General features: G+C 33.0%; 1 protein-coding gene across 18 annotated transcripts; it reads left to right on the top strand.

Moving 5' to 3' along the window:
• Positions 1 to 2,803: 2,803 nt before the first annotated feature.
• wupA (troponin wings up A) lies at positions 2,804 to 16,050 on the top strand. Of its 18 annotated transcripts, none has more exons than XM_085200303.1 (13): positions 2,805 to 2,952; positions 4,441 to 4,479; positions 5,556 to 5,573; positions 5,846 to 5,974; positions 6,060 to 6,183; positions 7,365 to 7,465; positions 9,818 to 9,861; positions 10,139 to 10,280; positions 11,305 to 11,322; positions 12,867 to 12,908; positions 14,758 to 14,782; positions 15,387 to 15,425; positions 15,852 to 16,050. In XM_085200303.1, exons 2-13 carry the CDS (start codon positions 4,465 to 4,467, stop codon positions 15,854 to 15,856), a joined length of 702 nt encoding a protein of 233 aa, XP_085056429.1. In that variant the 5' UTR covers positions 2,805 to 2,952; positions 4,441 to 4,464; the 3' UTR covers positions 15,857 to 16,050. The 18 variants fall into 18 exon arrangements, with proteins under 18 accessions (XP_085056434.1, XP_085056429.1, XP_085056430.1 ...); XM_085200304.1 differs by lacking the exon at positions 7,365 to 7,465 and adding an exon at positions 6,849 to 6,949; XM_085200302.1 differs by lacking the exon at positions 7,365 to 7,465 and adding an exon at positions 7,661 to 7,761 and having other exon boundaries at positions 2,806 to 2,952.
• Positions 16,051 to 17,146: the final 1,096 nt, after the last annotated feature.

The following is a 17,146-nucleotide window of genomic DNA, read 5'->3' as shown; positions in this document are numbered from 1 at the left end:
GTAGTCCGAGAGCTGGCTGTTATTGTGGAATGGTTTAGTGTTAGAGCTTTTTCGTTTACAAATCGCTGGACAATTGTATTATTTCCTGTATTTTTCAATTTCGTTGCAGTTTCATTTTCGCTCCGTTACGGCTTAGATTCGAGACTGTTGTTGGGTTGATACGTATGTATCTATGAGTATGATACGGTTTTTAGTTTTTATTTATGCTACTTTTAGGTTTTAAGGGTTCCGTACTTGAAAAGGTAAAAACGGAACGCTTATAGCATCGCTTTGTTGTCCGTCAATTTATTCCAAGATGACGATTAATTTCATTAATATCAATTATTTAGGATTTTACAATTATACTCACAAAGTGAGAACATAATGTAAAAATCCGAAAAATGAAAATTTATAGGTAATATATTTTTGTACATTATTTCTAACAAAATGAGTACAAACGTAAATTAAATTTTATAAAGTGTACTTCTCGTTGATACGGAAGCCTCTGTAGGCGAGTCTGACTCGCACTTAACCAGTTTTTAACTTTTTTATCGTTTTACAACAAAAGGTGTACCCGGCATATATAAGAATAGATAAAAAAAACAAAAAGCTTCGAGTTTTACAAATAATTGTATACAATCGTTGAATTTTTATGCTATTTTACAATTACCAATTCACCCCGATTGAATTAACAGGGGTTGTGGAAATATGAAATATGGCACGAAAGTGTGGAAAGCGTGGCGGAGATTGATTGTACTGTAATTAGAGTCGCTATAGCTCGCTCTGAACGCCCTGATTTTTCAGCCGTTCAATCCATTTTCATCACTAGTGTTGGATTCAGTTTGTTTTGTTGTTTTATTTGCGCTTATTGTTTGAAAAGTTGAATATTTCGTAAAAAAAAAAAGATTTACATTGTATCCCTTATATAGCAAATTAGGAAAAGGAAACCTAGAGTTACGAAAGATACTTCCTTCCCTAGACTGCCTAGTTTTTGAGATATTTTATGTTGAGAGGCGGAACTAAGCGCTGCGTTTTGTCTTGTAATGAAAATATTTTTTTTTACTTTGTATGTTTAGTAATATTAATAAAAAGCAGCAACTATTATTGTTAAATTTGGTATAAATAATTATTAAAATTCTATTGGTACTTGCTCCCGTCTAGTATTGGCAAAAGCTGCGGTCAAGCGTGGTATTCCAAACTTTTACAAAGGCCGTCTGTCCAAAATCCGAGAGAAATGTACAGCACCAAATGGCTCAAAATTCCTCTGTACATTTCCCTACATCGAATAAATAAAAAGTTGGAAATACCTATTTTAAGGCATGTTTTTTTTTACAAATAAAGATATTGGATTAATATTTTTTTACTTATTAAAAGTGTCGCCAGTTCAAGGCCAGTGCGCCAGTGGTGGCTCAGTCATGTAAATGCAACACGTGGTGGGTTCGATTGACACTCGTAATTAAGGCCACTCTGGTGTCGAGCCAAAACACGGCGTTGAGCGCCGCTAACTAACACGCTATATCTCGAAAATTAGCTGAAATAAACTAAATTAAAAAAATATATAAAATCTTTTAAATCGATAACCACTAGAGTTACAGCGATGGCATTAAATATATATTTTGCTCCATATAAATAGTAAGTATGTATAGTTTTCTGTAAAAGCGTCCGACTCGTAAATTTGAAGCACCGTTGTAGTAAAGTCATGTTGGCGAATACGTGACTTCGTGTATCTGTTGAGAGCATGTGTTCCCTGTAACTTAGAGGAGGGTAGGTGAATTTATAGACATTGAAAGTTACGACTTTTTTAAAGTTTGAATTTAATACAAAGATATGTTTGTAACGTGAAAGTCGTGAGTTCGATGGTCACTTTGGGAAATTAATTATTATTTATTTAGATTTTCATTTCTACTCTCTGGTATTGAAGCACAGCGCGGCGTTGAGATCCGCCACTCAACATGCTTTCAGAAATAGAGAAACGGAGTGTCTTAACACTAGGTCCCCTGCCTACCCTGCTGGATGCGGGATACAAAAAAGTAAAAAGTATGAGATGCTTGAGTAAAGATCTCTTTTAAATTAGAAAAAGCTTTTTCAATATACATACAACATAGAAAGAAACACACATCCTAAGCAAACATTCGCTTCAGCAACAACGGTGGGTACTCGAGGGACAACTTGGAAGTTCAGTACAATTTGTTGAGCTTGAACTTCCCTTTACATTGTTATTTCGATAGAGGTTGCGGAAATAAAGTGTTGTTTCAATTTCTAACTTGTTAGTTATAGTATTTTATCTCCACTTCAATATCTCAGGGATTGGAACAAAGGATTATATGAAAGTATAAGGTTATTATTTTTACTTGATTAAAAAATAATAAAAAGTACAGTTTAATTTGAGGGAAGTCTTGGCGGAGGGGTACAAGCGAGTGACTGTACTCGTAAGCTCTACAGGTAGTGAATCCAATTTCTTGAATGAAATATTTAACATTTTCATTTCTTCGTTCTGGTATCGAGGCAAAATATGGCGTTTCGCCACTCAACACGCACTGCTTCCACAATTCTGCAGAAAATGGGGAACGGAGTGTTTTAACACTAGGTTTCCTTTGCCTACTCTGCTGCTTGCGGGATACAGCGTGAAGCTAACATAATACAATTTGATATCTTTCCATTTCAACACCAGGCTGGCTGTAAGCTAGCAAAATTTAACCTCCTGGCATGTGAACCAAATGTTTACGCGGCATCCGATTTTCATATGGAGCTTACATACTGTGTTATTTCGGTGTTGGTGTCAAAACGGCACTGCTCTAAAAATGTCCGCGAGAGGGGAGGAAACCCGAGGGGGATACTGGCCTACGGGGGTCGCGGGGGGTCTGCGCCCACGCACTGCCCGCCGCACCTTGCCGCCCGCCGACCGCCAGTCAGCAACTGTGGCTCGTGTTGGCTGAACCATCTGTAGGGCCATCTTCTTTTTCTTTGCCGTAGGTGAGTCCGTGAAATTTATACTAACTTAAACCAATGTGGATATCGCTGTGAGTATCAGTGAAGTGATATATCAACGTCCCCTGTAATGGATCGCCGTGATGCATTGCTCGTGTGTGTGATACCATAAGTTTGTGAAATTTCCAAGGAAAGTTTAGTAGAGCTCTCGAGTATTCCAAATGCATTCCAGATTTAGTGGCTAACGATGTAACTGATAACATATAACGTCACGTCGTTATGGATATTATGTAGTTAATGTTACTTCCATATTGGAACTGGGACGTGACATTGAAATAATTAGATTAGATGAAAGCTATAAAAGCTTCTTTCGGTTACTTAGTTCTAATATAAAAAATATTTTATATGACTTATATATTGTAATTCTCATAGGATTTGAGAGACTTAAATAAAAAATGTATTACTTAAATTTGAAATTTACCTCGTGTTTACTTATTTAAATATTTGTATGTACTTATTTATGTATGTACGTTTGTAATTATTTAAATATTTGAATGAAAATTAGCATAATATATGTAACATTTTTTGTTCAGCGTGACTAGAAAAGTAACCTAATTTTTTGTCCAAGGGCACCCTTGAAGAATTTGAAAATTAGAAATCGCAATTGATACTAAAATTTTTATACAATTAAACGAACCTTCATTTAAAATTAAATTAATTTATTTCATTTACTTAATTTCATTTTGTATTAAATGCCGTTACTATTGAGTAAAAGTTCACAAATTAATAATTATAATACAAACTATATCACATTCTAAATAAACGTATCCTATTACACAAGCGACGAGCTTAGCGCCTGAAACGCCTGTAACCGAAGTAGGGCGAATGTGACCAAATTAGGATGCGCAGGAGTGTGCGCGAACCTATTTCGGTCCACCCGAGCAGCGACGAACGCGTCCGACCACACCCGAGCTCACACGAACTAATTAAAGAACACGTTTACGTAAAATCACATTTTACACTATCCATTTATAATATCTACAGTTTCACGATATTCTGAACGCGGCCGCAAGAATTTTTAAATTGATGATTTAATATTAGCATGCAAATTTTTAGCTCCGCCAGAATATCAAATATCAGTGTTTAGCATCGTGGTATTTGGCCGCTATCCAAATAGTTATTATAGCACAAGATTTGAATTTTATAATTTTTCCTAAATAGAATAATTTCTTATTGTGACCTTAATATATAAAATTGTGACAGAATGTCTGTTATTCCTTAAAATACAAGATTTTCGTATAATTATGAAGATTCAGTATAATTTTACTTTTACTGAATATTTTGCGTGAATAAACTGTTCCTTCTCTGGGAAATTTTAACTAGGCTCTTGTAAGATTCCCTGGGGAAATCAAAACAAAATTGAGAAATTTAATTACAATGGAGTTAATAATTTCTATCAGGTTCCTAAATTTGAATACAGTGTTTTTTTGTACGATTTTTACTTAAGTAAATTTAATTAAATTATGTTTACAGGACACCCCAAACAACACATACACAATGGCGGATGATGAAGTGAGGTAAGATGAATGCTGAATTTTAAGACTAATATAGTTAATATTTTTACATTTTAAGCATACTGTAAGTATATTTTAAATCTATTAGCTCTTAGCAAAGTAATAAGAAATATTTTTCATTATTCTTATTATTTATTTATGTGTTATTTTTAAGATATAATATATCACCATTATTTGAAGCCCGATTTCTAATGTGTTTCCTTATTTTTTTTGTTTCATTGCTCGTCTTCATCTATACATCTGTTGGTGTCCGTGCCGTGATCAATGGGACTATTCAACAGTATTGAACTTTTTCTCTCCTCGAGACACAGGTATTAAACTAATAATATTAACATTATATTACTATACTCACATTACATAAACATTTACAAATTCATTTTTTTGGATACATATGAAAAAAAAAATCTATTTAAAAAAATGGAAAAATGTTTTATTACTTTTGAGATGTTTTGAAAATTGTCACAAAAGTACGAATACTACTCCAAATGAGAAAATATTAGCAACACAAAATATAAAACTATTGAAACTACTTGTTATTACATCGATTTTTCGCAGATTTTATACAATTTATACAGTCTCGTAAGTTTATTAACGACAAATATCTCTGTCTAATGCTTACAGGACGAACTAAATACACATATTTAAACAAATAATTACAAATAAACATATAATATGTTCGTGAATAACAGCTTTCATTGTATTATCTCACACACGGTACCAATATAATAATTTATAAACACAGCTATTGTACTGCACCCTTACTTACATTAATATTATTATTTATTGTAAAATACACATTCATATTTGTTATCTGAATAACGAGAACAACGCTTTGCAATCTACAATTGTAGCAGAATTGCCAGTATATGCCACATTTACTTACAAAAGTAAATATATTCCGCACAGTATTAAATACAATTAATTATTATAATAACCGTAATTAAAGTATATTTAGAGTTATTAATGATATTACTGTACTTAGCACACGTTTGATTGCAGTTAAAATGCCTTCACTAAAATTTATTAATGTTTGTATCAGTGCTTTTTCTAATTATTTTTGTTATTCTTTTTCAGAAAAAGCGTCTCGAGGAGGTAAAGTAAAGAAGATCGAAGACACTATACAGACTCTATGATATTTCTAATCAATACATTTTTAAAAATTTTCGTTAGGAACCACTTAATAATCATTACAAAAAAAGTTATATCTTAAATATTATTTCTAAGTATAATATATCAAACTTATTCATCTCCTTTTTAATTTAATAATCAGTCACGTAATTTAACGTTATATTGTTTTTTATAACAACACAGACAGCATATTGAACTATGACATATACTTTCACTATTCTATACAATGTGTTTAGGCGAAGAAGGCCAAACAGGCCGAAATCGACCGCAAGCGTGCTGAGGTGCGCAAGCGCATGGAAGAAGCTTCCAAGGCCAAGAAGGCCAAGAAAGGTTTCATGACCCCCGAGAGAAAGAAGAAGCTTAGGGTACGTATTGATTCATATATATAACATGAAGAACGATCAATTAGTGATGAAGGTACACTTGCTAAATAAAATACTCTTATAATAGTTGCTCCTGCGTAAGAAAGCCGCTGAGGAACTCAAGAAAGAACAGGAACGTAAAGCAGCTGAAAGGAGGCGCATCATTGAGGAGAGGTGCGGTAAACCCAAGAACACTGAAGATGCAAACGAAGGTAATGGACTTAGTTTAAGATTGTTTCAATTAAGTTTTTTAATAGTTAAAATTTTCTAAATAGATATTTAGAATTCATCCTTGTATTACAGAAATATATAACACTAAATATATTCAAATAAATTCCTTAAACCCCACACCTCACCACATGCAATTTTACAGGTCGTCCCACATTATTACATCATTACCTATATAAATGATATATATTAATTATAGATGTTATTATGAGGGTTTGCAAAGACTACCACTCCCGCATTGCCAACCTCGAAGATGAAAAATTCGATCTGGAATACGTCGTGAAAAGGAAAGATATGGAGGTAGCGATACGAACTACGGCGGTCCTATATTTTGACGAACTTACAAAACTTACCAAACTTCTTTTTTAACGTTGTGATGTCGAAGTGCGTGTTTTATACATTTTAACTGAAACCGCCCAATCTATCAAGATAGCCTTTATTCTCTATCGCGCCTTCCTTTTCTAAGCTGTAGTCGTTGAACTGACACGCCAATACTTACACATTACCTATTTAATTTATTAAGTTTCTCTTTAAGACTTACACTCTTACTCACTTCCTACATTGTTTATACGCGAGCGTGGACGATGACAGTAGTAGGGCCACGGTAAGCTTGTCGTAACAACGGCAGTAATTCTGGTTGATGTTGTAGCCGCTCTCACGAGCATCATTACCGGTTATCATCAGCGTATCGGCAAGCTCGAGGAGGAGAAGTACGATCACGAGATGGAAGTGGCCCGCAGAGAGCTCGAGGTCTGATCTGGTTTGGGCGAAGCAATTTGTATTACGCTCTGCGTTTGAGTAGTTTAAATGTGACTAGTAAATGATAATATTTTGGTTTTCACAGCAAACTCATTTTTAGCATTTAGGGGGCTGAAAATATATATTTAATCTCTAAATACCTTAACTAATGTGGATAACATACGAAATTAATTCGCTGTATAACATCGTTCCGATATCTCAACGTGCGTTAGTATTGTGACGATTGTAGATACTTCATCGAGTTTTAGTTAACAATGAGTTTAAACAGTTGCAAATAGTACCTTTAAGATCATGTAGCTTCGCTTACGCTTCAAAACCACGAATCTACACTGCCCACAACGTTAGAGACGGACTGTGCTACATTCAAAATTTTTGCTTACCTTAAAATGTGATTATTTTTCTTTAGCGGAACTGCAGACGATATGTCAAATGTACTGGCACAGAATATACAACCTTGAGGGGGATAAATATGAACTAGAACGAGCTATCCAAATTAGGAAAATGGAGGTAAAATGCATATTAGGATTGGGAATGCGTATGACGTGATGAGTTGATTCTGATTTAGTTGTTACGACATTACATAATAGTTGTACGGCTCACAGCACACATGCACACGTCGCTGCGTCCACAGCCGCAGGCCACTCACACAGATGCCCATGCTCATTGTGCCGGCTCAATAATCTATCTTTCCTTTTTCTATAGCAATGCTCAAGACAATAATACAGCAGTATTATGACCGCATGTATGTGTGTGAGGGCCAGAAGTGGGATTTGGAACATGAAGTCAGGAAAAGAGATTATGAGGTATTGACCATTGTGAATATCACAGTCATCGACTCTGTAACAAACGTGCGCGTGTGACAGTTCGTGTTCACATTTGATATAATGCTTTGTAAGTTTTCGGTTGTTTGCTGTTGGATTGTAAATAACGGTCGAGGCGCGGGTTAGTGGTGTACTCGTAGAGCAGGTGTGTGCCTGTGCGTGCTAGAGGTCGCGCGCGGACTTCGCCGGGCAACCGTGCGGTGCAAAATCGATCTGCCGCGTTCGAAGGTGGCGTCACCCGACGTGGTGCTTACACGATTAACTACACTAACGCCAGTTAGAGCCATCGGCGTAACAAACACTGCAATCATTTGCCATTGAAAGATTCGACTTGCATGCCTGCTTCGTAGCCATTCGATCATTAAGGTCATATCCTCGTTCCATGTAAATATCTATCATGCCGTTGTATAAGCTTTAGTCGATTTTAGCTAATTTATGCGAGGATCTTCTGCTGACAGAGTTACGCGACAGAAGCGTGTACTCGTAAATAGCTTCGGTTACCGCATGACGTAGATTAATTATCATTAACGAAAAGCTTCAAAGTCCCAATTAATTATTCCCTAATAGTATGGCACTTTAATATATTCGATAACGATGGATCGAGTACCTACCAACCGTCGCTGCATTTGACCGTGTGATGCTTCGTGTGTGGCGAGCTTAGTGGCCTTACTGAATTTTCTCTTTTTATAGACAATTAGTAGAGTACCGATAAAATAAAATTGGAACGATAGACTAGTTCCTTTATTGGCACACGCAAGTGCATAGTGTAAGTCAAACTTCTTGTTCCAAATCTCCAACAATTCATGTATGTGCCGTTACATGCGCGCGAACTGTTTTGCCTGTTTAGTGAGAAATATGTGACTTCTTACCTTTGTGACACCCGAATATTATTAATAGTTGCCCGTCGAGTGTATAAATTGAAAGTGCCATGCTGTGGTCGATGATCCTTCCCTATCCTGTCTGTTCCGAGGTAGTGGCGCCCTCACTCGGATACATGTTCTCCATCTTCTTTAAGGCATAGTACGTGTCCAAGACAACACATCACATATTCATATACTACATATCTAGCTCGATCGATTTTGCACTGACACTGCAATATACACAGCGACGAAGTATTCAGTAGAATGTGTGATAAATAGACATTTATATAAATATTACGTTACAGTAAAGTGAAAAAATTATGTATATCAGTTTTGCGCTCAATATATTACAACTTCGATGGTCGACTAGCAAATTGTATTTGACGAGATCAAAAGCTTTATAGCTTTTAAATGAAAAATTAAAACGTAAATCTCAATAGAAAAATATTTTCAAAATTCAAAATGAAATGATAATAAATGTGATTATACAACTGATGTGATTCGTAACAACTGATAATTCTTCTAACTATTCCAAGCTGTATTCGGCAATCCTTTCGTATTAAGACATCGAAGAGGTAGAATATTAGCGCTATGTGTTTGCACTTGTAATATATTCTGCACACAGTCTTATCTGTAGGTAAATAGGTGCTGTAAGAGACCAGCAACCAGCACAGGGCACAGAAATAGATTTGCGCGAGGCAAAACTATTAGGTCATAAATTAAGAGATGTTGAGGTGAAGAATCATGTCCGCTTGGATACGTCAGATATAGAAGATTCCTTATGGATAATAATAGACAGTTGATGGGAACTGTTCGGCAGCTCGCAAATAACCCTGCCTAATCTAAGCCCATCTCTACCTATCTTGTTCTGTGCTTCTTTTGTATTAATTTCTTTTTCACCGCAATTGTTAATGGATAACTAATTGCCCTCTTTAAGGCTTACTTTCTCGTTGTTTTGCTTTCAGTGTTTTCTTTTTCTTATTTTGCATGTTTATAGTTTATAAGTCTACCTAGTTAAATCTCTAATTTCTGTTCTCTTTTTTTACTATATCTTATTCTGAAATTGTTTAAAACAAAGTAGTTATTTTCTATAATATTCTCTAATTGTAATGAAGCAGCTTTTTATGTCGTCGCCGAAATCATTATTATATGTATATTCACACTATTTACTTTATCAGATCGCCGACCTGAACTCTCAAGTCAATGACCTCAGAGGCAAATTGTAAGTATCTATTGAACTATTCAACGTAGACTAATGTAAATTTTGATTTCAGTTGTGATTTCGGAACTACTTGTAAATTGTATTTTCTGATTTATTACAAATTTTCAAGTAATTCTGAAATCATAACTTCAACATAAACGGTGTATAGAGTAGCAGGGTAGGCAGGAGGAACCTAGTGTTAAGACACTTTCGTTCTCCATTTTCCACCAAATTCTTGAGACATCGCGTGTTGAGTGGCTGTATATGTATTTAGACCTTTACTATAATAATTTTCCAGCGTTAAACCAACACTCAAGAAGGTGTCCAAATATGAGAACAAATTCGCCAAGCTCCAAAAGAAGGCAGCCGAATTCAACTTCCGTAACCAATTGAAGGTTGTCAAAAAGAAGGAATTCACCCTTGAAGAAGAAGACAAAGAGGTAAGAATTTATTTTTCCATAATATAGCAAATTAATTGGCCTTATTTTAATTATTATTACAAAATTAATACAATTGGCAAAACATGATATATATTTATCAAATTAATAAAATAATGGATTTTAACATAATTTTCAATAATATAGCTTGAAGATAAACTTATTCTAAATTTTCATCTAATCATATTATAAATTCTATCGATTCTTTTCTTTATGCTAATTATAAAAATCATACAGAATTGTACGTGTGTATGTTGAAACCTTTGGTTTGTTGTCTATGTATTTAAATAGATCTACAAACACGATTATGGTTACTAACATTTATAAAAAACTAGAAAAAATCATTACCTTAATATCTACTCGAAGGTAAAAGGCATTAATTGTAGTTTAACAGTTTAGTATAGTTATTCATCATGTTCCAACAGGCCAAGAAAGCAGAGAAAGCTGATTGGGCTATCGGAAAGAAGTGATTTAGTTTTACGCATGAATTCTGTTCAAACTTTTATTTCCATCACATCGACTCCTTGATGAATTATTTACTTTAAATATAAATTAACTTTTTTTAAAATAAAATATATGTGTTGTTAATTTGGCAAATTTTAATATTTTTGTAAAACCAAACCCGAAAGAGGCATAAGGTGAGAAATGTTTGGAGCGCGCGTATATATAAGCTTCCCTTGTTGCGCCTGTGAATACCGTCAATAACACATTTGTTTTTATGAAAATCCCACTAGAGCTTAAGTCAAAGTTAAAAATCTAAGGGAAATTTACTTTAATATCACGCGATTACCTCCACTGCTTTGCAAATCTTGAACTATTTGATAACTCAGGGTTTATTCAGATTTTCGTTTTTGCAAATATACATTCCCTATTACTAACCACTCATAAGACAATTGGATCATTAATATTCTAACACATTGTTCTCTTTAATTTCATATTTACTTATAATACAATTAAAATTTTAATGCAGCACTTTACAGCTTATTTATGTAATGTTTACTTCTTTCAATAAATGCGATATTTACAGGGTGGTGCTGGTGCTAAGGTAACTAGCTCGACTACTAGTGTCACTGACAAAAACTTTTTATTTAGTCTTGTAGAGTGTGCAAGAGCTAGAACTATCTAGATCACTTGTAGGATATCTTCATGGATTTCTCTATCTAAAGATCTTTGACAACAGATACGTTATCGTCAAACGATCTCTTATCAACTTATAAATTTTTCTATGGAAAGAAGATTTATAAAATTGTACTTTATTTTAGGCTTTGAGTGCTTGAAACTTCTATTAGGTTCAGATACTTCATTTGTATTTGGTGCACACACCGCTTGTCTATATTTTTATTTTAATTATTACTATTAACTTTCTGTACGTTTGTTGATTTATCAAAACAAATAATATTTCTTTATTTGTGGATGGTATTCAGTATAGAAAGTTTTTGGTAATTTCATGAGGTTTCTATAAGCACGTTTTACTTTGACAGCATTATAGCTCTCTGTATTTTTTATATGCTTAAGAGCCCACTGCTTTAGATTGGTAATGCTGCACATAGCTGCTACATTGTTATATAATTGTAAAGAAGAATATTTATTTATACATATATAATTTGCATTTTCCTCAAATCTACCTTAAATATTCACAGTTTTCTGCTTATATCATAATTATTTATGAATAATCTTATATTTTTATCTATTTCTAATAAAGAATATGTACGATTCTTTCGTCCGCTTCGTTTTGGTCACTTTTAGATTTCTACTTTCATCTTTCCATGTGTGTCACTCTTATAATTATTTAGTTATATATTTCAATTGACATAGTATGTATATATTTATGATGTTTATATTATATTGTTTATATATCTATTCACATCATGAGTGTGAAGCCATCAACGTCGACACATTTTTGAGGAATTACAAATACTCCTGGCTCATAGAAATTTTGGATGTTAAATTTATTGTTTATTTCAGCATTACATTTTAGTTTATTATAATTTTAAAACAAACGACAATACTTCAATTTACTAATTTTTTTATTATAAATATTAAATTTTACTGTTCTCGCTATATGTCATTTGTTAGAAGATTATTAATTATTTTAGTACTAAGATTGTACTACAGTTAGAAAACTGCGTTCGATCAAAATTCAATAATTAAGATTAAGATTCCATTCCAAAAGTGATTGAGCTACGCTATCAAATTTGTACATATTTTTCATCCAATCTAATTTTAGCGGTCTTCGAAATAAAGATAATTCTGATTGCAATTCATTATTTAAAATGATAGACGCGAATTTAGATTGAATGACAATGTTTGCATTTGCTTCATCAGATATTTGAGGTATAAAATTAAACAAATTCACTTTCTACTAAAAAATACTAAAATATATTTTGTTATACTTTATCTAATGCGAAATTGTCGTATTATTCCGTATTTTTTTAGTTTAGTTGAATATATCAGAAAGTCAATTTGTTTACCATACTAAGGTTGTACAGAACTCCGTCAATAGCGTATTTAGAGTTTGATTGCAGCTTCATGCTTTCACAGATTTATTAGTAAGAGGCCACTTCTAAATCAAATTTAATTATTTTACAGAAAAAACCAGACTGGTCCAAGGGCAAGCCAGGCGACCAGAAGGTAAAAGAAGAGGAAGTCGAGGCATGAAGTGTTGTCACCCCATAAGCTATATGTGACCTTTGTATCCGACCAAATGCATTTCAAGCACGATACCCTTACCATCCACCTGGTATCACATTGTTGATTCCTCTATATATATTTATTATGAACACTTTGAACATCAAAATCATTTTTTACATTTATTTATTTATAAATAATGTTTTGTAAGCTAATAATAATACGTTAAATAAAGTTAATTTCTGTATTATATTAAAATTTTTGCGAATTCATTTGACCCCTTTCCCTTTGCCTTGTTGCATTATACACATTGAATGATACCTGTTACGTGAAACATAGAATGTATAGATTTTTCCAATATTCCTCATGTTTCAAAGAAAAAAAGATCCATAATTATCCATAGTTTTCGTGTGTCCCCTTTGTTATTATATTTATTTATCAATTATTTTGCATTTATTTCAAATGTCTTCAGATTTTTGTGAATAATAAGTAATTTTACAATACGAATATATGATACTTATATGTAGACAAGGAAATAAATTATCTAAATACTATAGTATAGTATAGACGTACCATCATGGCCTTCACCCATTCAAGAATTACTAAAGAAGTTTATTTTTATAATCTTTGTTTCGCTAGGTCTCAGGTGGAATAATGTTTCTTAAATTAATATGAATTATTAATTTGAGTTTTTTAAATTTATTATGCAAATATTAATTGTAGTTATTTGTTGAATAAAATTATAATATTAGGTGGCAGTTATAAAAATTATGTTTATTAATAACGTTATAAATTAAAGTATAACGGAAAAAAATAGGTTTTGTGTTGGAGTGTATTGTTGATATTTCCTAATAAATAATAAGAGATTAAAATATGTACATACATTTTAAATGTAACTTATGAAAATGCCTATTAACGTAAAATATTAATCAAAAGACAGATTTCTTTCTAATATACAATCTTAACATTACTCATATAAGAAGTAGTCTTGTACCTCCATCAAGTGATTCTTGACCTTTTTACATTTACTTGGTTCTCTACGTATATCATAATAGCAAATTAAAACATGAATCAGTATGACCCTTATACATCTTTGGTACTTCATTAAGGGCAATCCGGACTACATTTTCTCCGCTATCAATAGTTGATGTTTTTTTCTTCTGGAAAATATTTTTCATCTAGTGTTTTAGAGTAAGGTCAAGAAGTAGTACATATATATAGGATTTACAAGCTTGTTAAAAGATTTAAAAAACTTCTAAATATAGCACTAGGACTTTATGATATCCCTTACGTATATGATATTAACAAGATAGGGTAGACGAAACATAAATATATTGTAATAATGTAGAATTATACAATAAACTATAGAATTGAGGCAAGTCGTGGCGCAGGAGTAAAACGTGTGACTGTAAGTAACCGCGACAGGTTTTGGATACGAATCCCACTTGAGGAAGTGAAATATTTAATATTTTCATTTTTTCGCTTTGATGTTGAGAAAGCGCAGTTCCATTACTCAACAGGCAACGCCTCGGGAACGGATTGTCTTAACGCTAGGTTCCCAGGTTCCCTCTGCTTATCCTGCTGTATGTAGGGAAAAGCATGAGGCAAAAAAAAGCTTTAGAATCATATAATTACAAGTTGTTATATTGTGCGAGTTTATCTCAGCACTGGTTGATAAAAGTATTGGTAAGATTCAAAACATAAAGGGTACGTACAGCGTGAAGCTGAAATAAATAAATAAATAAATATATTTGTATAATTAACATGTAGGTATTACATATCTTATTTACTTGGCTTATTTCAAATATTTAATCTTTATTGCTTTATTAAATCAAAAATAAACATTTTGCAGGAAGCCGAGACACCTACAACACCAGGTAAGTCTGACTTTTAATTTATCATGATATAATATGTGTAATATTTGTTTTGACAGTTCTAGCACGTTCTTCAAATTTAGCATTCCAAAAAAATATTGAAAGTTAAACTATTGCGGTCGTCGAGGCGCAGGGGCGACTGTAAACATGACGGTTGTAGGATCGATTCTTACTCGAGGGAATAAAATTTTTAATATTTTCACTCACCACGCAATGCACCAAGAATCCTGCGGAAAGAGGGGAACGGAAATATCTTAATGAGGAACGGAGTGTTTTAACGTTAAACTTTGCCGACTCAGCTATGTTTGAGAAACATCTTGTAAGTGAAAATAAACTACCGTCGAGCATTGTATTGCACTGTAAGTGATGGTTATATGTTCGATTCCCACTCGAATAAATAAATGTTTTTCATTTCCCTGTTCTGGTAGACATTTTTTGGCATTGATTTTCGGCATTCAGAGTGTCTCAAATTCAAATGGAATATGGTGAGCATGTGAATTGTGGACACTAGGTTCTTGCTAGTTGCTTCCCACCCTCTTACATACATGAGGGACAAAACGTTAAATTAGAAAAACAGAATAATGAATTATATTTTTTTCCTTAACAGCACCAGCGGCACCAGCGGCACCAGCGGCACCAGCACAAGGTAAATATTTTAAATGTTTATTTCAATTGATATAATAAATTACAGTTATTGATTATTAAGGTATTATTTGAGGTTGTCGTGGCGCAGGAGTACAAGGGAGTGACTGTTAACGCAATGTTTGTGGGTTCAATCCCCACTATACGAGATATAGCGTGAAGGTGATTTAATTTAATTTAAAGGTTTTATTTATAGTGTATAGTATTATTAAAAGATAATTTCTTAAAATGGCTGCACTGGTGTGAAATTTATTTGGTTTGGTTTAGTTTTGGTAGACTATTTGTAGCCTGAAATAAATATGTAATATTTTTTATTTTGATAGTTTACTTACTTAGTCTTAAAATAAATATTATGAGTGTGTCGTCATTCATTTAAATCACTTTGACTGTTTAAATAAGAACTTAAATATTGTATGTATTTCTTTTTCAGCTTAATTTTAACATGTCATCAAAAGAATCTATGGAAACTCAATTCATCATGGATCACGCTTTCAAAATCGTAATCACTTCTCAACACATGTTCGCGAGATTTAAGAACTTTATAACATGCAGATATAGTTTATATCATTTTTAATTGTATAATTTTATAATAAAATATACAACATTCGCCTATTTTTCTTTAAAATATATTTCAAGTTTTTATTCAACTTGCGGTGTCAGTTATTTTGTTAGTATGAAAATAAGTCATTCCCCCAAGTGGGAATCGAAACCACATCTGTCGCGTTTACAGTCAGCGCAATATTGTCATTGGGCCATGACGGCCTACATTAAATATGTAGGTCACGTGAAATTAAGATAATTACTTTGCAAATTGAACTTACAATTAATTATGTACATTTGAACCTTCAAAATTGCCAGGTGATTTTCAAATATGTTAAGTACTCTGGTAACAGAAGTATATGGATAAAATTACTTTATTTAACATAGAATAAAAAAGAAAAAAAAAAACTTTCTCTATCTTGTATTTACAATTTTATTTAAATTAATAAACTTAAACTAATAAAATGAAACAAATTTACAAGGCAAATTATTTCGGAATATGATAAGTAGTCTGAAAAGAAAGGATATGATTTTGATAATGTATGCTTCACGCTGTATCCCGCACACAGCAGGGTAGGCAGAGGGAACCAAGTGTTATACACTTCGTTTTCCACTTTCTGCCGAATTCTGGAGGCATTGCGTGTTGAGTGGAAGAACTCAACGCCGCGCAGAGTATAGACGAATAATACAAATTAAGTTCTATTTCTCGATCTGATCGAAACAGATCCCAGTGTAATCAACGAGCGTATCACGATTATTGGAAAGGGCTTAAACGGTTTATTGGCCGAGTCGAGCTAAAGTGCTTATAAATTAGGCTGACTCAGCGTCCTCTACGCATCCTTGCTCTACTATCTCTACATTTATTACTTCGACCCGGCACCCAACATTTAAGGTAAATTGCCCTTGTACAATATTTCCTTTAGAACAATATAATGTGAAAGCCTTCCCATAAGTGGATAATTCCAGACTGAAATGTTCGGGGAACTCCTTTATAGCCGTTTTGGGAATATGTAACGGCTTTAATTAATATGGTAAGTTCTCAATTGCTTTTGATTACGATCTGGTTGTATCTATTAATTTTGTAGATACCTAAGTTTGGTTTAACGTATAAGTTTTTTATATATGTCAGTAGTTTGTATTTAAATATTTAATTTTTAATTTAAAATTTCGTAGAAGAAAATTGGA

Source organism: Heliconius melpomene, chromosome 17 (assembly GCF_056956725.1).
Source record: "Heliconius melpomene rosina isolate 202511_hmr_F chromosome 17, ASM5695672v1, whole genome shotgun sequence".
Taxonomy (NCBI): domain Eukaryota; kingdom Metazoa; phylum Arthropoda; class Insecta; order Lepidoptera; family Nymphalidae; genus Heliconius; species Heliconius melpomene.
The sequence above is the reverse complement of the archived record's forward strand: the minus strand, read 5'-3'. Positions and strand labels throughout refer to the sequence as shown.

What these genes read in the sequence shown, in the direction of transcription:
- wupA (XM_085200303.1), top strand. An exon ending in AGAGAAAGAAGAAGCTTAGG is followed by an intron (nt 5,975 to 6,059) that starts GTACGTATTGAT and finishes CTCTTATAATAG; the next exon opens with TTGCTCCTGCGTAAGAAAGC. An exon ending in CACTGAAGATGCAAACGAAG is followed by an intron (nt 6,184 to 7,364) that starts GTAATGGACTTA and finishes ATTTTTCTTTAG; the next exon opens with CGGAACTGCAGACGATATGT.